General features: G+C 38.1%; 1 protein-coding gene across 1 annotated transcript in view; it reads left to right on the top strand.

Moving 5' to 3' along the window:
- The window catches only part of USH2A (usherin), a 392,064-nt gene that overhangs the window by 158,935 nt on the left and 208,878 nt on the right, over window positions 1–24,251 (top strand). The window contains exons 27-31 of the mRNA XM_054195462.1: window positions 114–317; window positions 446–526; window positions 2,795–2,980; window positions 15,857–15,970; window positions 18,321–18,482. Coding sequence (XP_054051437.1) covers window positions 114–317; window positions 446–526; window positions 2,795–2,980; window positions 15,857–15,970; window positions 18,321–18,482 — 747 coding nt within the window. The remainder of the gene's footprint in view (window positions 1–113; window positions 318–445; window positions 527–2,794; window positions 2,981–15,856; window positions 15,971–18,320; window positions 18,483–24,251) is intronic.

Here is a 24,251-nt window from a genome sequence, read left to right on the forward strand (position 1 = left end):
ATATTCACATCACAGTCTTTAATGCTGAAAATATAGAATTGAAAGGAGCAAAAGTGATTCTTAATTAATGACTGAAGCTCTTTATGTGATACTAATCCTTTACTGTTTGCTAGGTTTCGGTGGTTGCATGAAGGATGTTAAATTTACACGAGGTGCTGTCGTTAACTTGGCATCTGTGTCCAGCAGTGCTGTCAGAGTCAATCTGGACGGATGCCTATCAACTGACAGTGCTGTTAACTGCAGGGGAAATGACTCCATCCTAGTATACCGAGGAAGAGAGCAGAGTGTTTATGAGAGTGGACTACAACCGTTTACAGGTAACACATTGGTTCCTTAAATGAAATACATCATTTTTATTTCATTCTGTATTAGCGTATTACCCTGTTCAGTGTTTTTTTGCTTTTTTTTTTTTCCCCTCCTCTATCCGTCTCTATGTTCTTTGAAGAATACCTTTATAGGGTCGTTGCCTCAAATGAAGGAGGATCAGTATCTAGTGTATGGACCCGTGTTCGTACAAGAGAATCAGGTAAATATAATTTTAAGGCTTACTTATTCCCATTTTTCATTAGCTATCTAATGTCAGGTTGGAGAAAATCCCCACAACAATTTTAAGTAGTGCAAGTTTCATAGTGCTTCTAAAGGAGCAAAACTGCTTAATGTTTTGATTAGGTACCAAATTACAGTCTTCAGCTATAAAGTGTTCAGGGAAGTATTTTCCACACATAATTGAAGGTCTTTTCCAGATATATATTAGATTATGTAATTGTGTGAGAGCAAAGAATGTCAAAGGATTGAACTGCATTGGCAAAGACAAGCCATGTGTCTAGGTACGTGCATACACACGCATCTAAACTCACACTTCCTGAGTCTGCTGCAGTAAGCAAACCTGTATTTTCCGATGTATAACTTAATGATATAAAATCAAGTGTAGAGAAAGGAGAGATCCTGGGATAGCGGCCACAACCTGTGGAAGACAGAAGGCCATGTAGTTGTCAGGGAGAAGAGAGTCTTGTGAAAGTTTTTCTTTATATTACCTGTACACGGGTGTGCTGCTCAGTGCTGCTGAATGACGATTCTTTTAACAAGTAGCCCATAGATTGTGTGTGAAAATGTGGTAATATTTAACAGAAAAGCAGCGTGTGGCTGGTGAAGAGGGTTTCAAAGTAGGAGCATAATACCTGCTGAGCCTTAAAGATCAAATATTTCTTATATTTTACTGAAAAAAATTTAAACGGCCTTTCTGTTCACTGTTTTTGCAAACTTTATTGAGCCATCAAGTTTTTGAAGTTTTACAGTTCTGCATGTTTTATTTAACCAGCTTTCTCTCTTCTGTAAATTGAAGCCTAATTATATTCCATCAACACATAGAATTCTTTTGATGCAAGATATTAAATGTATGATCTTAAAAAATGAAAGAATACCTGAGTAAATATGGGACTTGCAAATGCATTCTTCTACAACTTACTGTCTCTCAGAAGAGAGAGAGAGTACATGCATATTTTCTTATCAACTGTCTGACGACTGTAAGGTTTACCATAATTTTATGTTTGCAAGCTGACCACAGCATTGAGCAGCTACATGTTCCCTGGGGTTGGAGAATAATTGCGCTCTTTAATTATTTTTGAGCTGGTTTTGTTATGTCCCTTATGAGAAGACCATCTGCTATACAGTACCTTACCTTGCCCTGTGATACACTTCAGAACTAATAAAATCAATATATTAGTGTAGTAACTGAAGCTTTCCTAGAGTATCACATTCTTTCTTTACACAAGAATCACAACTTCCAGGTATTTTTGTACTTTGCATTCTGGTACTCTTCTTATAAAAAAACAGGGCCACATTCATATTTAGTGAAGCTAAACAATAAAATTACAAAAAAGAGGTTATTCGATGGTGAAAAAAGTGAATGATCATCATCAGGGCTAGGGAGTCCACATGCATTTACAGCAAACTCATCATCCATCATCCTGCCATAGTGTTCCTTGGGCCTTTCCTCTGCATCCCTTGTGCAGTCATCTGTGATGAAGTTGTTACTGGACAGACCTTTACTTGGTATAGTAATATCTAATAAATAGTTAAAGGTTATGGGAAATGGGATGATTTTTTTTTTTTATTAGCAACTGTGTGCATATATGAGCTTGGCTTTCCAGTTCTTTTAAACATCTTAATTTTTCTTTTTTTTTTTCCTTTTTTTCTTTTTGTTATATGGAATGATCAGAAGCAAAGGATTTTGCAGAAAGCCCTTACAAATCTCTGCTTTGCTCTGAGGCAGTTGTATGGCTTTGTGAAAATACGAAAATAAATGCAAGAGCTTAAATTTTTTGAAGTAGTTTTGTAAGTGAGAATGCACATTTTTAGAAATGTTTCATAGTTGTGGCATTCTGTGGCTTAGATGTCCAACATATAAATATCAAACCCTTCTCTGCAATACTGTCTGGCTGCATTCGGTTGTATGATTATAATGCCTGAACTTGTTAGCTACATACAATCCACCTCCCCTCTTTGTGAGTGATGCTTAAATACACACGATACATTAAATGTTTTTGGAAAATCGCAACAAGACAAGAAGGAATGTTATGTAGATGGAGTTTTGATGGTTTTGAAATATAGCTTAAGCTGAATAGCTCAAGATGTGCAGTCATATTAAATCAATGCTGAAAAGTTACAACTCTAATAAATTGTATTTATGCTAATGGTTGAGTCTGATTTACTGCAGCCATTAAAAGTGAAGAATAGGGGCAATAGTCTCCTTAGAACTGCCATTTTCTCTATTTTCTATTTTATCCTTCTGCAGTTCCACAAAATGTGCCAACTCCCTCAAGAGTTCACAGTATAAATGGTTACAGCATTGAGGTCACCTGGGACAAACCTGCTGGGGTCATAGGTGTAATTGAGAAGTACATTTTGAAAGCATATGAAGAGGATGGTCCCAACGTACCCATCTCTAGTGCTGAGCTTGCTGACACTAGCATGCTCACAGGTAAATGTTGTTAAGTACCATTTTTTAGGCACATCTAGTAACGCAGGATGCTTATACTTCTTTTTGTTGAGCTATAAAGTATTACTTGTCTATTTTTGTGTATACACAGCATATATAATGTTTGGAAGGGTAGTGTTTGGTGTCAGCATCCACATACATAGCCATGTACTGACTTCAAAGAACAATAGAAATTAAGATACAACTCAAATACTAGAAAGCAGTTTTATTTAAGGTATTCCTTCCCAACCTATTGATGCTTTGGGGGAGAACTTTTTTTTTTGGTTTTACGTTTGTTTGTTTTTGATAAGTATATGTGATTATTTTTTTTTCTTCCCTATTGTTACATCCAGTTCACCTAAATGAACTCTACATGTGGGTTCCATAGGATACTATTTGACCTGATGTATGAAAGCACTTGATATACTTGCCTAATGTTGATCATATAAACCTAACTGATTTCAGTGGGAATTAGCATATATTTATGTTAATTAGATGCTTTGCCTGGTACCACTGGGATGTGGAGGTAGGTTATTATGGAATGAAGGAACTTGGGTCCTTGGGTTTATGGGCTTTGATCACTCTTAAGCTGTGAGTTGTGGGCAGGAGCTATAGGAACCATTGCACTTGCAATGTTTTCTGGAGTCTAGGTCTTTGTACCCATAGGAGGCAGGTCTTTTTAGGAAGAAACACTGAACTTTTTCTGCTACACAGAGAACATTTTGGGACCTTGCTTCCTGTCAGGATAGTGTGGATCTGGCTTTCTGCTCTCCATTAACAGAAAGCCTTGGGAAGGGTGCACGTTACTGACAACAGTCTGAATTATGCTATGACTAAATGGGGCAATAGTAAAGATACTCACTTTCATTGTAACAAACTGTGACTAATAGATTTTTCTATATACCCTCTAAAATTAAATATATATCCATAACACTTGAAAAAGCTAATGACATAATGCTCAAAGCTGATGCTTTGATTTGGCTCAGCTTTGGTCAATGTAACAGTCCTAGAAAGTGCCTTAACTCTCAGGCAGTATACTATTGCTGCTTCCCTGAAGCCCAGGTAATATATCCTTAGTGTTTTTCTTTAAGTATATATGTTTTGTCTTGTTTCTCTGTATATGTATACATTTTCAAGAGCAAACACGCAGTATTTTATTTTCTTCAGTTTGAAATTTCTTGACTATTTATGAGTAACATGCTTGCAATACCAAAATTGCATGGCTTTCTATTCTTACTGTGATTTCTTTGATTAATTTGTTGATTTGAATACTCTGCATCTACGCTGTAAAGCAATACAAATTATATTAGTAGAAATTAAAGACCATATTCAAAGCATATGGATTAGATAATTTATTCACAGCTGATGGTCAGCACAAAAATTTTGTTTAAAATTTGTTGGCATTGTGCCATGATTATGTGTCCAGGTTATGAAAAATTCTACATCAGGCTGTACAGGTGCAGCTTTCAGGAGGCAGAAGAATAAGACACTCCATTATATTAAGTGGAGATAGTAAATGGATCCTGGTTCTTTAGTCTATTATAGTAGATAGCTGTTGAATACTGCAAAATAAAATGACCCTAAGAACTTAAGAATGACTATTCAAACACTGACCTCTCTGACAGTATCGGGTTGTAGATGCTTAGGAAGAAAATGTAAGAAATTTGCTAAGCATAGAGTGAGTCTTCCTGCTAATATAAATTCAGGTGGTAGTTTGTGGAGTTCCTGAGCTGCAAGTTGCACCTGGACCATCATGCTTAATGGTCTGTGCTAGAATTGTCTTTCTTTTTTTAATACATTTATGCTTTTGGCTTCTGTAACTTGCTATGACAGTAAGTTTTGCAATTCAGTTGTGTGTGTGTAAGGAGTGCTTCCTTTTGTTGTTTGTAACTGCTGCCCAATAGTTTATTTATCTATTTTCCAATTTTGGCATTGTATGAAATATGTAATTCATGCCTCATGGTGAGGTCAGAGCTGAGACAAGTGAAAAATTAAATCACTGATCTTGAAATGATTTTACGTTCAGCCCCTTGATTTCAATGAAGCCTACACAGTCTGTGGACACTGAGAAATGGTTGCCCACAAATGTAAGACTTACTTCTCTTTTGAGTTTGCTGAGGAGGGGAATTTTGCTTATTTTCTCCCTAATTTCAGGGAAACTTCTTTAGAAATTTCTTTGTTGAATTCCGTGAGAAGATGCTACAGTAACACCAACAGTCAGGCTTGCTAATGCAACAGGAGATGGAAAGCACCACAGCTCTCAGTGGGATCGCTGATGAAGCAACTCTGGTATTTTTCCACTCCCTCCTTCAAATTTTCATTCACTATTAAGCCTAGGCACCACCTAATCTGCTGCTTGCAAATATATCTGAGGGCACTGACAAACCCCCTTTACCTTATTTTTTATTTTGCACCTTTTTATACCCATCTGTTGTGTTTTGGTTTATATTTACTTATGTAAATTATTTTGAACAATTACCATTCTGAGTTCTGAGTCATAACTGGAGCACAGTAACAAAAAATTATTAATAGCATTACTCATTTCCCAGAAGCCTATCCCGTGTGTGTCAAATTCAGAAGAACCTGTTGTACCCTTGTCAAGAAGAAGAAAAACTGAGCTAAATATTAAAGGTAAAGTAGGTCTTTAAATGAACATGATCCCACCGTCTGAAATGCCTATTTCTGAGTCCTCAGGAACCAAAATTCTTCAAAATCTGACCCTTGTAATGTTCAAAATGTCAAACTGTTTTTTCATTTTCATCCAAGAAAGAAATATTCAGCAGATTTAAATCCTTAAAATGACGTTCTGACTGTTGAACAAGGGGTTTATTGGATAAGGTAGTGTATTTCATCCTTCTTCTTTGTTCCCTCCATCAGGAATTTATACACATTGATAGATCACCCTGAGCCTTCTCAGGGATCTGCTTGGTAGAGTACCATGGGATAAAGAGATACATCTGTGGGTCCTGAGGGAACTGGCAGATGAAGTTGCTAAGCCACTATCCGTCATATTTGAGAAGTTGTGGCAGTCTGGTGAAGTTCCTGCTGACTGGAAAAGGGGAAACATAACCCCCGTTTTTAAAAAGAGAAAAAAGGAAGAGCTGGGGAACTACAAGCCAATCGGTCTCACCTCTGTGCTCAGTAAGATCATGGGGCAGATCCTCCTGAACCCATGCTAAGGCACATGAAAAATAAGGCAGTGATTGGTGACAGCCAACATGGCTTCACTAAGGGCAAATCATGTCTGACAAATCTGGTGGCTTTCTACGACAGGGTGTCGCGGGCGGAGTGAATAACTTCACTTGTAAGAGAGTAGTGAAATGTTTATTAACATAAAACAGTGATTTAACAAAGTTAGTAGTGAATGCGACAGTGTTTTATGAGATTTGATGCTAGGGTACACTTGATTATTTACTGCATAGAGGCCAGGGTCAGACAAGCTCTCAGGGAGACCCTCCCGTTGAGTCACGAGGTTCAGAAAGGACCCCCTTGCTTTCTAAACTCCGTCTCAGAGAGGGGTCTAGGTGCGGCTGGATCCAATCCTAGTCCCAGACTTGGTCAACGGTTTATGTCTAAAGGATTATATACGTGCAATCAATCCTTATATCACTTAGCTAAGATTTCAAAGTTTAGCATGCTATTAGTCACTTACCGAGAATCTGTTGCGGCAAGGAATCTCTCAGCCTCGAGGAGAAGAACCTTAAGCAAGCATCCCCACTCAAGGGGAGGTCCTGTCGTGCAGCCCGCTGCCGTGCAGGAGAGCTCAAAGGGCTCTTGGGCTGTCCGCTATTTATGGAGTAAGATAATTGGCCCATAGTCATATTCTCATGGGAACAAGATACCTATGTTCCCACTCCAGACAGTGTTTTGGTTATGTTGCCAGCCATCTCCCACAGTTCAAGTGCAACTCCTAACAACTCCTGCTGATGGCCATGGCTTGAGCAGGAGCCGGGGAGGGGAAAAACGGGAAAAGGGGAGAACACACTGCCACACAGAGTTACAGCACTGGTAGATAAGAGAAGAGCAACTGACGTCATCTGCGTGGACTTGTGCAAAGAATTTGACGCTGTCCTACGTGACATCCTTGTCTCTAAATTGGAGAGACGTTTGAGAGATGGACCACTTGGTGGATAAGGAATTGGATGGATGGCTGCACTGAAAGAGTTGTGGTCAATGGCTCAATGTCCAAGTGGTGGCCAGTGATGAGTGGCATTCCTCAGGGGGTCAGTATTGAGACCAGAGCTGTTTAACATCTTTGTTGGCGACATGGACAGTGGGATTGAGTGCACTCTCAGCAAGTTTGCCAACACCACCAAGATTTGTGGTGCAGTCAACACGCTGGAGGGAAGGGATGCCATCCAGAGGGACCTGGACAGGCTTGAGAGGTGGGCCTGTGTGAACCTCATGAAGTTCAACAAGGCCAAGTGCAAGGTCCTGCACGTGATTCGGGGCAATCCCAAGCACAAATAGAGGCTAGGTGGAGAATGGCTTGAGAGCAGCCCTGAGGAGAAGGACTTGGGGGTATTGGTTGATGTGAAGCTAAACATGAGCTGGCAATGTGTGCTTGCAGCCCAGAAAGCCAACTGTATCCTGGCCTGCATCAAAAGAAGCATGACCAGCAGGTTGCGGGAGGTGATTCTGCCCCTCTACTCTGCTCTCGTGAGACCCCACCTGGAGTACTGCGTCCAGCTCTGGAGTCCTCAACATAAGAAGGACATGGACCTGTTGGAGCGAGTCTAGAGGAGGGCCACGAAGATGATGCGAGGGCTGGAGCACCTCTGCTATGAGGACAGGCTGAGAGAGTTGGTGTTGTTCAGCCTGGAGAAGAGAAGGCTCAGGAGGAACCTTATAGCAGTCTTTCAGTACCTAAAGGGGGCCTACAGGAAAGATGGGGAGGAAGTGTAGTGATAGGAAGAGGGGTAACAGTTTTAAACTGAAAGAGGGGAGATTTAGATTAGATATTAGGAGAAAATTCTTTACTGTGAGGGTGGTGAGGCACTGGAACAGGTTGCCCAGAGAAGTTGTGGATGCCCCATCCCTGAAAGTGTTCAAGGACAGTTTGGATTCATCTTTGAGCAACCTGATCTAGTGGGAGGTGTCCCTGCCCATGGCAGGGGAGTTGAAACTAGATGATCTTTTGTCAAGCACGCACGAGAAAAACATTTTATAATTCAGATTGCTCTCACTGTAGAATTCAGGAGATCTGCAAGCCTCTGAATTTTACCAGCTCCCAATGATGGGCAACGAACAAGGCTAGCAAAAGTTGCAAATAATATTCAAATAAAATGTCCTGCAAAAGGATACACAAACGTTTGGTATTCCTATTACAGACTCCTCTATTAATTTTGTATGTTTCTTGCAGTTCCTCCTGCCTGTGACATTGCCGCAATAGCCAAGTGCTGAAGTTCTGACTGCACACGTGATAATGAGAAAATTGTTGTCGACGGCTTCCCCTCTGAATGCCCTGAATGTTCCCTCCTTCCCTTGACATGTGTTTATAATTACTTTTCACCTTTTAGTCTTTTATGCTCGGCAGATGAATATCTCAGGAAAAGTTAATTTAATGATTTAATATGGCTAATCAAAGTGGCTCGGCTGCGCCTCAGCTTTGAAAGCACTCTAGCTAGGGAGTCCCTCGGAGGAGGAGATGGGACCTCCTGCCAGTGACTGATAGGCCTGGGCTCACCGGCGGGGCCGCAGGGCTGGGGCGAGCTCACTGCCTGACTGGCAACCGCCCCTGCTCAGAGAACGGCTGCCGGCTGAGAGGTTCTCCCTCTCAGGGAGAGCTCTGCCCGGCCCGAGACAAAAGCAGCCTGCGACGCTGCCACTGGCCTCTGCGCCCTGACCGTCGCCTCCGATGGGTGTTTGGGAGCCATGGGGCCTGCGGGGGTTAGCCCCAGGGCCGGGCCCTGCAGTACCTCTGGCTCTGGGCCCCGCAAGGCCTGGGGCAATGGGGGGCAGGCAGTGAGGGCCAGCTGCTCCCCGCAGGTTGGGAGCCCAGGATAGCCGCCTCACAGGCCGGGGAGTGCCCGTACAGACAGGGTGAGCCTAAAATGGGAGTTTGCTGTTTGTGGCGGCTCTTAGAAAATGTCATTTTCTTCGGGTTACTTGGAGCTACATGGGGTCTGTGAGCCATTTACCACAGCCAGGCAGCTTGCCGTGTGAACCTGTTAATGAATTACTTGGCTATTACTTTCATGCACTTGAAATTACTTGAAAGCTCTTGGTTTGTGCAAATATTTTACACTCAAAACACTGCTATGCTGCAGTTAATGAGATTTTTGTAAATTTGCAGAAAAGGATTGCAAACCAACTCATGTAAATATGTATCGGGCCAGAGCACTAGGAGGACTGCCAAATCTATACTCCAAGTTGTGACAAATTTCTAATGTTATAAAACCTTTTATGAAGATACAACCTTTTATGAGTCACAACGTATTAACCAGGTTTGGTATATTTATCTTATATTTGCTTGCAACTAAAATATGATAGAACGTTTAGAGTAATAAAAGCTGAAACACTATTGAAGATAAGGTTTTCAAGAGCTGCTTCATCAGGTGCTTGAACCAAGCTTAAATACAAGGATGGTTGTCATTTTCAGGTAAACTCATTTTGTAGAAGTGATCTTTGGTTGGAAGCACAGACAGATGACAGAAAACATCTAAATATTTCCCGTAGCCAGAACAACAGTGGTATACGCTTTACAGTGCCATGGCACAGTGTGAGAGATGTGGAAGGCTGTATGCATCCTTCCCACATGAAGGGGGTGTCATGTACTGAGACCCATGTAATGACCAGGGCTGCAGTGCAGTTGTTGGCCTGTTTTGTCCCCGTGGGTGTCTTAAGGAGGTTTAGTCTCTCTGTCTCTCAGCCATACGGATGCGCACTCTTCTCTCGCTGGGAGCAGCTGCAGTATACCAGAAGCTGCACCTCAGCCCCTGCTCAGATCCCTGTTTGACTGCGACAGCTAATGCAACATAGGGTAGCCAATAGATCTGTCTACACCCTTTAGGTTTCCGCGAGTTGTCAGGTAGGGCTTGAGCTCCTGACGACTCTAAGTCAGACTGGCAGAATGTAGGTTCGTATCTCCTTTCATTTAGCTGGCTTTAGCAGACCAGCAGCATGGTTTTCAATATATGCACTTTAAATAATAGATAATATTAATATTCTGCAATATTAAGTTTCTAACTTGATTGAGTTTAGACGTAAATGAATCTTGTTTACAATCCAATGCTGTTGTATAAATTTATTCATATGAAATGTAAATTGTCTGATTAAATAAACCTGAACGTTTTATCAAAATTACATCAACTCTTAGCTACATACTAATACTTTTAATAATAAAAAGAAATCAAATTCTTAATGTTTGTGAGGATAGAATGGATTATTAACTTTTTTTATAGACATACTCAAAAAATTTTGCAAAAACCTTAACAGTTTTTCTTTTTTTTCTCTACAAACTTTTAAAATTAGTCATCCTGTAGAAACTTAACAATGGCAAAGTTCTTTGGAAGGATCAAGAGTAACATAGTGATAGATATTAGAGAACTCTTGGTGCAAAACTGGACAACTGGGTAAGGTTTTCTGCAAATTAAAGCAACTAAAGAACTGCCCTGTGCTATGGGGAATGTAACAGGCTTCCTTGAACCACTGCAATCTGAACTGCGTCTTCAAAGCCAGTCAAGCTTATGTATGGTTTGTTATGAAATTTTTCTGTTGGGAAAAGGGTCTTCCAAGCCACAGAAATCCAATAACCAAAGTAAACCTTTTTTTGTTCTTAAAAGCCAAAGAGTTGGAACAAGTGCCCTCTTGTTCTAGAATTCTTCAAAAATTTATAATTCATGCTATACTTAAGGTAGAAGAGGCTTTAAAAATGCAGATGTATGCGACAGATTGATGCGCCCAGGCTTTCAGTCCAGAAATGCATATATAGAAGACGCATGTACTTAAACAGTTTTGATACAATCTGTCGAAAACACAAAGTCAGTTGGGGACTTCCTTTTCTGGTCAGTGGACTGTGATTAAGTGTACTGTGGCAATGATGCATCTCGACACACAAGTGACTTTGTTAGACAGATGCTGTACGACCTCAGGCATTCAAGTTGGCTAAATAGTCTTTAGGTTTGGGGAGGGGAGATTTGGTAGTTATTTTTTTTTTTTAAGAGCTTAAGAAATAAGGTAAATCTATAATGTCAAGTGTTGTTTTGGTTGCTATATGTGTATTTCAAAATAGGTCCCTATGAAGTAGAGTGTCAGGGAGGAAGCAATGAAAAAATCTGGCAAGGAAAAGTCCCTTTGGCAAAAAATACACTCAGCTTGTGAAACAAATGGAGTTTGTGTGGGTAAGCTCTGTGGTTGACTTTGGGAATCTTAATCAGTAGAATAGCTGAGTTTTCAGGCTGCATATGGAACTAGTACCTGGTTATCATTAAAATTAGCTAAATTTACCTGTAAAAAAAATTAAATTGAACTAGCCTTGCAAAATTTTCCTCTTCCACTGTCTTAGCTGAGTGCGTTTTTTTGTGGAAGTGAGGAGCTTTGTGTTACATCCATAAGATTAAACAGCTTTTTTGTGTGAGTTGTGTGTGTGGGGCGAGTGGGTTTAGTTTTGTTTTTATGGGACGGATCCTTCAATAAATGTATTTCAAAAAGCTCACCTCAATTTATATTTGTTTAACTAATTCATTTTGCAGAGTAAAAGCTCTGTAAGTTACCATAAGCAAGTGTGTCTTTTCATCAAGACCTGGTGGCGTTTTGAAGCAACTTTTTGAAAAAGCAGTATGACAGATTGGAACAGTGAAGCAGCTGTTCTCATAAAAGTCTTTTAACTGGATGAGGAAATTACTGAAATACTGTCATTGCCTTTGAATCAATTTTTCAGTGTTTGTGAACAGAATATTAGCCCTGATACCTTAGTGGTAAAACAATTATTTTCCGTGATGGAAAGTACTACTTTTCCACTCAAAATCTGCCAGAATACTGTGGGATCTGTCTGAGCTACGTAAATGTACGAGACCTCCCTTTTGGATGTACTGAACAAAAGAAATGTCTGGTTTACGGAGAAGTGAAAGGAAGAAGCTGGGTATTTAATCTTCTTACATACTGTGTGCATTAGAATGATAAATAGAGTGGATATAAAGATGCAACTGACTCTGACTAGTCCACACATCCATTTTTACCATAAATTCATTGTTGACCCTTTTCTACTGTCCATGTCAATGTTTTTGTCCCTTATCTGCAAAAGTGAACCTAGCGTTTTCTCTGACACAACTCTAAACTTCAACTTTAAATATTGCAAATAATTAAAGATCATTTAAATAAAAGTATAGAAAATTAAATACTAGTTTTGCATATAAAGTGGGCTTAATGTTCTAGGTGTGATTCCAGATCACTCTTTTAGACTGTTAACTTTACATTCATATTTAACAAATGACATTATTCAGTTTCATGGGGTCACTGTGTCAAAATGTCTGTGTTAGAACTTTAATTTATTTCCAAAGGTTCTTTGAGTGGGCAGATAGGAGTGGTGTGTTAGAATGATTTATCGTCTCCGATTCCCCATGTGGATTTTAAGGCTTGGAACGTAGTCTATGATGTAAATTTTAAGTCTAGATGTGTTCAGCTGCTCTGTAGTGGCAGGCTGAATGAATGGGACTCATATCCCAAATGTGAGAGGCTGACCCTCTTCTTAAATATTGATGGTGCCTCTAATTCTGTCTCCTGATCAAAGTGACAATTTATCTACCTGTCTCTTGTGAATATTATTAGAATATATGCAAGTGTGTTTGTGGCCAAATTTTGCTTTGTTAGCATCCTGTCTTGGAAAGCCTGATGGACTCTTATCAGATCAGCAATTATTGGGTACAGACAAGAGATGCCAGTCTGAGAGTGTGATAATTGAGGAGTTAGGGAAAGTTTTTTAAAGCTTCAGCCAACTTCATTGGATCATAGGCTGTTTTTTATTTCAATAGTTATTTTGCTGTGCTATAAATTAATTCACGTGTATCAGTGATGATCTTTGCTATGGGACTGCTGACTTTGTACTCTAAGATAGTCAGGCACTGAGTGTAAATTTCACTGACTGACTAAAAGTGCAGAGGAAATGAGTGGGTAATGAGAGCAGAGCAGCCAGTTCTTTAATTGAATTAAAAGCCGGGTGACACCAATGCAGACACCTGTCCAATTACAGACAGGCCAAGGTGTTTACCATTGCTGTACAAGCGATTTGAAGATGACAGAAATCTTTCCGCCCACAGATTAACATAATGAAGGAGAACAGATTACAGTGGATGCTGGCCAAACAGATAGGTTGGCAGCTGAGAAAAAAGTAGTTTGCTGAAGTATGTAAATAAAATCTGTGCACTTGCTATTGCCTACCTATGCAGCACATCTGTTTCTTTGTTGAAATGAAATAGTGCACGAGCACATGTGAAGGAAAAACATTATGTAGGAAACGAGCAAATTATTTAAATTGCTGCCTTTGCTGAATAATTTTTTTAACAAAACCTCCTGTTGCAAAAGGGTTTATTTGGGTTGTTTTTTTCAAATTCTCATTGCCCTTCACAAGCCTACCTATGCAATGTACACTCTGTTGCGCTGCGGGTACTTTATATGAAACCTTTCTACTTTGTCAAAGTAAACCAAACAGCCCAATGCAAACCATCTACAGCTACAGGCATCTTTCTGGATACGTGCTACTGCAGATCTCAGTGCCTGAAGCCATTGGTGACCCCACAGAATGTCTTCCATCAGGAAATGCAAGGAGCATTAATTCACTGCTTCATAAGAAAAGAACACTACAAGTGCTAAATGTACAAATAAAACTAAATTGCTTCCTAAAGCACAGCAGAGTGAATAGAGAGGTGGCATATACACTTTACCATGCTCCTTTTAACCGAGGACTTGCAAATGTCACAGTTAGAGGATTTGGTTTCTGCATGTGTTTATTTGCTGAAGGTAATTCCAATAGTACCTTTTATATGTACTATGTTTAACCCTCTTTGATCAGGAAATGATTTCTTTGTACGAAGTCTTATGCAAAAAAGAATTTTTTTTCGACTGATGAAATTTCTCTGCTAAAGAATTTACTGTAGATTCCAATATTCCTGCTTTACAGGGATAGTAATGCTTTAAAACATCATTATTTCCGACTTTCTGGTTTTTTAAATTCTCTTAAAAATATTTGCCTTCCATCAAGGAAGATTGCAGGCACATTTGCTTGAGTGGTGGCTGACACAATGTTCTTTTTCTTTCCTGTTGCATTTACATTAGATAGTAAGATGGCAGTACAGCTTTCCTCTGTTAACTGGTGATTCGCAAAATCAAAACTATGAACCAGAGCATGTGGATTCTGATCAACTGGTTTTAGTTTAACACCACTCTGAAATGAATGTGATTACTTATGAATATCTCTTTGTGTGTACGAGTAGAACTGGACCTCAGAGAATTCAAGTAGAAAGATGATTGCAATGCCAACCTTTGAAGATTTTGGAGTAATTACAAGGAAAGACACAAACATTACTAATTCAGTGAAAGCTAATCTCATCTATTCCATGTGAACACACCTATTTGGTAAACACAATATAAACATTCACAGACTTATTTTGATTGCCCCACTCAGAAAATAATATATTTATGCTGTAACTGTTAATTTCCAGCATCAAATTCTCCGGGGCCTTTTTGTGAGTTTAAAGGGTTTATGTGGGGAAAAAAAGACATTCTTTAATGAAATCCAAAGTTATGTTGCATACACTTAATGAGATGTAATTATAAGGACTAATTTCTTCTACCTCTTTCGTATATGTCATGCTGTGGGGGTTTGCAATCTTATTGTACTATAGGAAGTTTGGCCAAGAATTATGGTACTCTGAGGTACTGTTGTTTTTGAAGCTGCTATGCAAAATCCTGATGTCAGATGGTTCTGAAACAACATAGTTTGCTACATATATTTTTTTTTTCCTAATGACACACCGCATTGATTTTACTAAAAGCAGTGAGAGCCAAGGTGAGAACATGGTTTGAAATAATATGTGACATGAAGTGGCCTGCTTTTAATTACTACTGCATTTTCATTTTATATTACTATATTGTTGGACTTGAAATAGGAACTGCTGATGTTTCTGAAAATGACTGTAAACCACATTTTTTTCCATGTAGTCCTGTATAATGCAGTTAAAAATACAGTGTAACTTCCTGGAGTGGTAAGCAGTGATTTGTTGCGTTCGCTATGACAAGTAGCTGGTCGATATGTGGGAATCTAGCAACTTGAGGGCCCCCTCAGCAGGGCCTGAAAAAGCATAAGATTACAGGTCTTTTTTTCTTGTAAAACCCTTGGGTACTGTGTCACCTGAGTTATGTTACTGTAGTAGTATAGCAAATATATGTTCTATATGCTGCCACTGAAGTAATGGAACACAAGTGGGATGTTTCATACAGAAAAGAGATTTCAGTTTATGGATAAATAGGGGCAATATTGGAGAGGAGGCATTAAAAAATTTTGTTCTGGGAGACAGTGAAAATTCTTTGGAAAAACAAAATTAATAACTGACAAAACTTTGTGAGGCAGGGACTAAGAAAAAAACCTCCTTTATTGTCATTGTTATATTAAAATAGACACCTTGGTCTTGAAGTAGTATCTGTTACAGTAAACGTAACTAAAATAACTTAGCTGCATTGTTAGTATTAAGAATGGAATAAAATACCATTCGCTCTTAATTTATTTTGCAAAATTTAAGTCATGGCATAATAGGAATGAAACCTTAAAATCATTTTTCTTTTCCACCTGTAACAGAAAACTTTAATTTTTCACTTTTGCCTGTGTATGTATGTAATCTGTCTGTACACTATACATGCATAACACCTTGCTTTCTTCTGTTGCAGGCATATTGACAGGCTTGCATCCCTTCACAAACTATGCTGTAACCCTAACTGCTTGCACTTTGGCTGGCTGTACTGAGAGCTTGCATGCATTGAACATCTCCACTCCACAAGAAGGTAAAGTAATTTCAAAGGTCTTGACTTCCACATTTCAGTCATGAATAATAAAACAGGAGAAGAGCTAAATGCTGCAAAGCCATTTGCTGGAAAACCCCAACCTAATTTGATGACAAAGTGCATTGCCAGACCATAATTGCTCCATTTTTTGGGGGGGTGCGAAAATGAATCAAACTCCATACCCTTTAATGACATGCATCTTTAATAGCTGTAATGCAGATTAATGGGCTTTTTAATTGCTGTTACATTGTTCATGCAAGAGCCTTGTCATTAATATGAAGCATCTGAAAGATTAATGAAAGCTTCCTCATTTTACTATGGCTCAGAAGTAAATCTAGAGACAGTCTGACTAAAAAGAATTGATTGTATGGCACAGTATGAAATTGAGAATCAAACGGTTGATTTCCATGGTTTCTTTTAACTGCTAAACATGAGCAATAGGCAACAATTATTTCAGTGTGATGAAGCCTCCAAATGCCAATTGAGTTATTTATTAATCACTGCTCAGATTTTCCTTTCTTTTCTAAACACTTTTAGATGTTATTGTGCTCAAACTTACAGGTTGTGAGCGTAAGTTAATGTTTTCTGTGCTTACATTAGGAACAAGAGCAGGAAGAAAGAGAAAATACACACCATTTCTGACTTTAGAGACTAGGCTGATAAGTAATACACATCAATTACTGGAGCAAATGCTCCCAAAATATCTGTGACATATCTAACTCCATTCTCAATTAAACATAAAGTTCCACATCTGGTTCTACCATCCCAAAGCCATGTTAATCCGGTTATAATTATCAGTTACTCCAAATTTACACCAGTAGAATAATGAAGACTTTGACGTGTATTTCTAGTACAGTACTTAATCTTCCATGGTATGGAGTAGTTTTCAGAATTCCCTCCTTCTCACAGTTCTTTGTTTAATCTTCTCATGTAAACTAGATAGTAATACATTACCAACAAAACGAATAAAATTTTAGCATAAAGTTACGTGAATTACAACCATAATGATTAAAAGAATGCTAGATTGTTGAACCGCTGCCGAAGGAGGTGGTCAGGCAAGGTGTTGTCCTGATGAGGACAGTCCTGAAGATTGCAGTCTAACATTGCTGGAACAGCATTTTGATGTGAATGTATTAGCAACTGCCAGCAACACCAATCAAATCAAAACCTAATTATCGCCTCTTGGAAGTTCTAAATAAACTGACTGAGTTTGTCTGGTGGCATTATCCATGAACGGGTGTAGCCTCTGACAGCCGAACAGTGACGTAAACATGAAATACAAAATTGTTTATTTCTTTTTGGTGTCTTATAGTAATTAAAAAATAAATTGTTTATGTCTTACTTTTTCATCTTAGTGAATAAAGCAGGAATTCTTACATGTGTTTGAGCAAAACATCCACTGATTTCAGATGTACTGTCATATTGGGAAGGTTTAGGCAAGAATAGATTTTAATTTTTTTTTTTCTCAGAGATCAAATAAAGCCATGGGGAACATGTGTTTTATCCCTCAGAAGAATTGAACAAAAAGTCAATGTCTGGAGTTTCTATTTTTGGATGCTCTTGTTGCATGCTCTTAGTAACAATAAATTGATGATACAGAAGACAGACACCATAACATACCCTCCAGCTATCCCTGTTTCCCTATTGAAACATTCATTACTTTATATTGTTTTCACATTGCCAGCCACTGCTAGTTATTGTTTTAAATTGCTAGCACAGAGCTTGTAAATTACACGATATTCCTCCCAGACTAAGGCCCAAGTTCTGCTCCCCTTGCAATATTCAGCGGGATTGCTTGTGCTTCTAGTGTATAACTTATTGGAACGGTGAGAGAACTTGGCTATTAAATTATTATCCATTGCCAATTTCCAGTATATTATATGCATAAAATCTATGCTAAACAAACATTGCTAAATGTATTGAATTTTGAAAAATCTGAAATAATGGGTGGTGCCTAAGAATACAGCATCTGCATTTGTGATTACAAAGAGTGATCACTTTGTAGTTAGGAATAAAAAGCGTGAAGAGAAAATAATTTGTGTTAGAAAAAGGACTGCACTAAAATCTTGTACCCCTCCCCTTGCTCATTGTTATCAAGCTGGAAAGATAAAGTTATATAAGCATAAATATTCTCCTAAAAAGCAAGGAGTATATCCTTGTCTTTCGTAGAAGTTTCTGTTTGGCTAGGAACCCTCACATGTAATAGAAGAGTTCTCAAAATGCTGGTATGTTGCAAGCATAAAATCTATTTTGAAATTTCAACTTTACCAAAAATCATTCTAGTGGTAGCTTCTCACTGAAATTATTTATTATTTGTGGAAATGTAATATGTTACACATTTTTTCACCAGCCCCTGAAGATGTGCAACCACCCACAGCAATATCCTTTCCCACGTTTTTGCTCATGAGTTGGAGTCCACCAAAAACACCAAATGGTATTATTATACAATATACTTTGTATATGAACGGAGTACCAATTTACTTTGGAAATGGAACCAAATATGTTGCAAAAGGTGAGTTCCGAGCACGTCAGATGGGTATCTCATAGTTGCTATGAATAATTATATGACTGGCCCCTTCTTATTTCAGAGGAAAAGAAAAATTAATTTAAAATGGGCCAGATGCACTTTAAACCCTGATGGGTTCCATTCTTTAAAGAATCCTTTATAGAACTCTCTGTTGGGACTCAGAAATTAATGTTGCCATGGTGTAGCTAAATCTTGTGCTGTGTTGTCCTCTTTCACAGGACCTGAGTCATCTTTTTAATGCTTTTATATCTTTTTGATCTCATAGCGTCCAGCTCTCAAAACAAGTAAACTGTAAGCTGTTGAAGGCAAGATATGATGTACAGGTTTAATAGTTTTTCCTACTGTCTTCCTTAGATATTCTTAATTAGAGAGGCCCTGTGTTGCTTTCCTGAATAGCCCATGTTTAATTCAGTTGTTAAAAGCATAAACTAATAATCCATTTTCTTCTGATAACGCTTATGCAATATGTCAATAAACAAATTATATCAGTACTTTTAAACTATTACATAGAAGCTAAATGACTGTTATTTGGCAGTACAGTGAAGCATGGTAATCTGACTTCCTATTTTAATGTAATTGGTGTAGTTTAAGGAAATATCCAAGTTATTTGTTCCGAGATTATTCAAACAACAACAACCAAAAACCCCAAAATAAAAAACAAACTATTGAGCTAAAAGCACAACATAAGCACTATTCTAGACCCATCAGAATTTTTTATGGTAGTAGGTACAAGTAAAAGTAAAGCATTTAATATCAGACAACTCAGGGGAAAAAGGGTATCAAGACCCTACTTTCTTTTTAATGTAAGGCTTTAAAATTCAAAGCCATTTCTGCATCTGGAGTTAGTATAAAACATATTTAAAAATTCATATAGTTCATATTTCGTTGCCTTGCACAGGCCATAAGCTACTGGTGTGGTGGGTCAGTTTTGACACTGAAAAATGAATTCAGTTAGAGAACCTCCTGAAGGCTGTTGATGATCGCTGTAATAAATAGTGCACACTTTAAGTCAAACTTTTTCATTCTGTATTCAAAGGTAATGGATTTTTCATCACCATAGTAACCTTAGTGTATTTCTGGATAAATACATGAGGTATATACATTCTGGTTTTATTTTTGAATATAAACTACCACATTATGTATTACTAATAATATGAAAAATAGGATATGGGTTAGCATAATGACAGCTCAAACTAGTGTGCATTTTTCTTCTGCAAAAAAATAAATATTTATCAAAAGTATAGGTTCAATTAATTTCTTCCCCATCCCCCCCAGTTTTCTGGTATTCTTGTAGTGCCATTTATCTTTTTTGCAAGATCTCCATTAATCTCTTATTGCCATACCATAACACCATTCTTAAGAATTTTGAAGTGCAAATAGTTGTGCTTCCAATCTTATTAAAATTGTTACTGAAAGTTCATCACAGGTAGTTTTACTGATGTGTTCATCTGCAACCTGGTTATAAATGGACAAACAATGTAAAACGTTTGAGGAAATGTTCACCATAATGTATTTTGTTGGGTTGGTTTTAGATTCATGTGTGATTGCTTTCTGACTCATAGCCAGAATGAATGCTTACTGATAGAAATTTTGGTCAAGTAACTTTTGTAATTGTTTTTTGAAAATACAGAAAAGGATAAATTAAAAAGCGTTGGGACTTGATTCCTCATGTTCTACCTCTAAATGTTGAATGATACATCAGAGTACATTCACCAAAGCCAATCAAGGAAAAGTCATCAGGTTCATAAGCATCCTAGAGGAGCTCTTGTTGCTTTTATTTAGAAATTATTTATTTATATTTTTCTATTTTTTTTTTTTTTAGAAATTTTTATACGTGTGGTCCTATTGAGCATTTCCTAACTTTGATTTAAATTAATTTTTTTAGGCAGACCAAGATATAAAAAGAACAGAGAAGCTTATTCAAAAGAGAAGGCTAGTGAATCAGATTGTGTTGTTCTGTGCAGTACTGCACAAGAGCCACTCTTGCCTATCATTTTGAACATGGTGTGGAGATCAGTCTGTTTACTTTGGATACGTTTTATTTAGCTGCCAGTTTCTCACTGTCTGAGGGGGAAGAGGCAATCTGAGCCAGCAGGCTAGGATTTGGGTCACTAGAAATCCTAGTCATTCTGAATCAGGTTTATTCAAGATCTTGCTTATCTGCCTATATCTTGAATTTGACTTGGTTTTGCTTCCTTTCAGAGCTCAAGGTTTTCTTTGTTGTAGGCTAGAGGTAAAAGAGGTATAAGATAATCTTTTTTTCCCAAGGGTTATGGTTTTACAGTAAAAAGTTGCAGCTTTTGACTTTACAGTGTTATACATGTGTCTCTCCTACCTTTTTGGCTTTTCCTATATTATTGTCCTTTTTCTTTTAGCATTTATGCTAGTGATGTTGGTGACTTATTGCTTCAACATAATATGTTATTGACCCTAAACAGAGAGACAAAGCTCATTGTCTCTGACATCTGTTTCCTATTCATTCACCAAAATGATTTTCCTAATTTAATAACTGTATGACTGAGCTCCTAACCAGCAGTCTATACCAGAAAGTCACAGATTCTCTCTGTGCTTTTTTTTTTTAAGTGCTGTATCTATTGAAATGTTTTTTTAAAACCTTTATTTTTCGGAAGGCATGAATTCTGTCTAAAAATTAGTACTTCACTGACTTTCACTTCAGACCATTGGAAGTGCAATCAGTTTAGGCCCATACTAATTAATCCATAACTCGAGGAGGGATTTGTTTTCTCAATACCATAATTGCAAATATATTGTTAACTTAGTTTCTGATCTTGACAGTTGTTGAGGGCTTGAAATACTCATTGATTTTTATGAGAATTCAAGTATTTGTTTCCTCTAGGGGTTGAGCTGTAATTAAAAAGGAAACCCTTTAAAAGCACATATGGCAAATGCACGCTTTGCCACATTGAAAAAGGGGACCCATTAAGGATCCATCATCCATTAGTACCTTTAAATATTTTCCCCATATTGACAAATTCAGTTTCTGTGTTGTGAGTAATAAAGCACTGAAATGACGCCACCCCTGTACCGCAACACCTTTGTTAACTGTGATTTTTCTGCTTTCAACCTTTATGCATTTGCCTTATGTGGTACTACTTCCTCATGCAATCTGGGTGCTACTTCACATCCTGAATGACAGTGAAAGCCTAATCGCTCCATTGGGTAGGGACAAGCCAAGAGGAAATACTCAGTCCAGGATCCCAAGTGGAATTGAGGCTATGTGAATCCATGTCCCTGTATTCACGCTTTCAGTTCCTCTCTGTGAAAGTGCAGAAGCTCCTGTAACCGAGACCAACAGCTGCAGCTCAGGAGAGCAATCACGATAGGGAGGGTTCTGCTCACCAGACCTGCCCATCTTACTGTTCTGTGGAGATGACTAGCAGCTGTGAGGAGATGGAGAAGCTGGTACGGTTTTCTGCAAAACTCTTAACATATACACACTGATCTTACAAAGGCTTTTGATTTTAGGAAAATTTGAGTTGATTTTTCCTGTGGAGAGGAAAATATGCTTTTCTCGCTTATCCAAACACTCACAGGCAAAACTGAAGCTTCTACTTTGCAATGTGGAGATTTCTTAATGTGATTCTTTTTTCATATTTTTAAATTTAGGCAAGGTATTTGTGCTTTTTTTCTCTTTTCTTTAAATTAGTCTCAAAAATTTACCACCTGCCTTAGATGAAAATGAAAACAGGGTGGGTTTTAGACTGAAAAGTATGCAACTGCAGTGGCCTGAGCTGGTGATGCCAATATCACCGGCAGAAAGGTGGTCTAATAATTGCAGAAAGGTATAGTGTAAGCAGGGACAGTAATGCTCAGATGTGACCCAAGTTTTGTTTTGGTGGAAACCTTACTGTTGTGAAGAAACTTTAGAAAAAAAAGATGAGAGCAAAATATTCCTGTAATCTTAAATGCTGAGCATTTGATGGACTAAGAAAAGGTGTTCGTTACCTAACATGTTTACAAAGGAAAATGACTTTGTAGATATCTTTAGTAAACAAAATGTATAAATTTGTCTTTGCACTGGGCTTGGCATTGAGAATGTACGTCTGCATTTTCTGCAGCGCTAGATACTTGACAATGTTAACAAATTGTGTTCGTATAATTTCCCTATCAGAATCTAATGGTTCTCATCATGAATCTTTAAAAGGAAGATATTCTTATTAAGACTCAGCTGTATGAAACTTATTTTTCTCTGCCAACCACAAAGAAGTGTTTCCAGTTTTTCAGGAAAGAGATCCTGTCAACCATGTTACAAGGGCAGACGCTGAACTGAGGTAAACGATTAGAGTTATCCTAAATTACATCCCCAAGAGTTTAAAAAACTGTGACAGGCTGCTTTGCACCAGGTTTCCGGGCAAAATATTAAGGAGAACCTTGGAAATGGTGAGAAAGAGCTGCCTTCACAATTTTGTCTAAAAGCATGAACTAAGCTTTGGCTTATTCAAATTGTTATTTGACCTGAGCGTGGAAAGGCTGATCCTACAACACCTACAAAATGGGATAGAATGGGGGCCTTGTTTTCCTGTGAGGAAGAGGCAGATGTTTGACATCTGTGCAAACAGGGCTTAGCATATCCTAACTTTAAAAAATGGGAGAACCGCAAATTATTATCTGTATTTTTTTATATGTTGCTGTAAACCAGTGGTAATTACAGTACACACTATGCACAGCCATGCACAGTTATTACATTTTAGTGAAAAAATGTCAGTTTTTTGTCCTTTTTATCCATGTGATGACTACTGCTTGTTTTAAATGGTAGATCAAGATAATAAAAGCAAAATCCATCATAATATCAATATTGTACTAATTGCCAAGTGAAAGAATGTGAACAAGAACATCCACAGAATTGTACGTAGGGGGTAATTGCCATAAGATGTATCACTGCAAGAAGCTGAATCACTGAGAAGAAAATACTTACAATGTTAGGTTTGAGATGTAGTTCTCATGGTTACTTTTCATACAGTTTTAGTTATAACCATGTTTAAAAACCACCAGTTTTCAACCCTAAGGATTTGTGTTCCTTTGTTTTAGGTTCTGCTTAAAGATGACAGGCAGCTTTTGCCTTAAAGGACAAACAATAGAAAAATTCTGTAGTCCTTTGGTACGAGTTTATTCCCCATCTTCCAGGTTGCAGGGAAATACATATAAATACCAAATGAACCCAGTCTGTTCTTTCACTAGGGTGTTCTGGAAAGAGCAATTTGCCATCCAATACAGTGTTAGTGCTAGATTTATGTATGTTATAACTGAATGTCAAAATTCCTCATGTTTTTGTGAAGCAGAGACTTGTTTAACACCATTGTGAGCAATGAAAAGTTAGTCTTCATCTCTTCACAGTTAGAATTGGTTATCTGAAACGTCTTAGATGCGACCCAATGAGATATGCCCCAGTGTCTCTTTGTTATTTTAGGGTCTTGCAATACCACACTACAGTTCCAAGCCCACCCCTTATGTTTGGTTTAGCAACATATCCAGCTGATAAGGAATACAGGAACTAATGTGTTTTCCAGGATGGCATATAAAGAACACCTGCTGCTTCAGGCTTTATTCTTGCCTGACTATGCATTGAAGTAAATATATGTTGGTGCACCTAGCACTAGAGGGCAGAGTACACCAGTCTTACAGGAGAAGCTGCATTCCTCTAAAAGTTGTAGGCGTATAAGAAAGCACATTTGATACACCTGAATTGGCAACCCTGACATTGCCAGTGACCGGTACTATCGTAATGAATTCCAC

This window comes from Rissa tridactyla, chromosome 3 (genome assembly GCF_028500815.1).
Source record: "Rissa tridactyla isolate bRisTri1 chromosome 3, bRisTri1.patW.cur.20221130, whole genome shotgun sequence".
NCBI classification, from domain to species: Eukaryota; Metazoa; Chordata; class Aves; order Charadriiformes; family Laridae; genus Rissa; species Rissa tridactyla.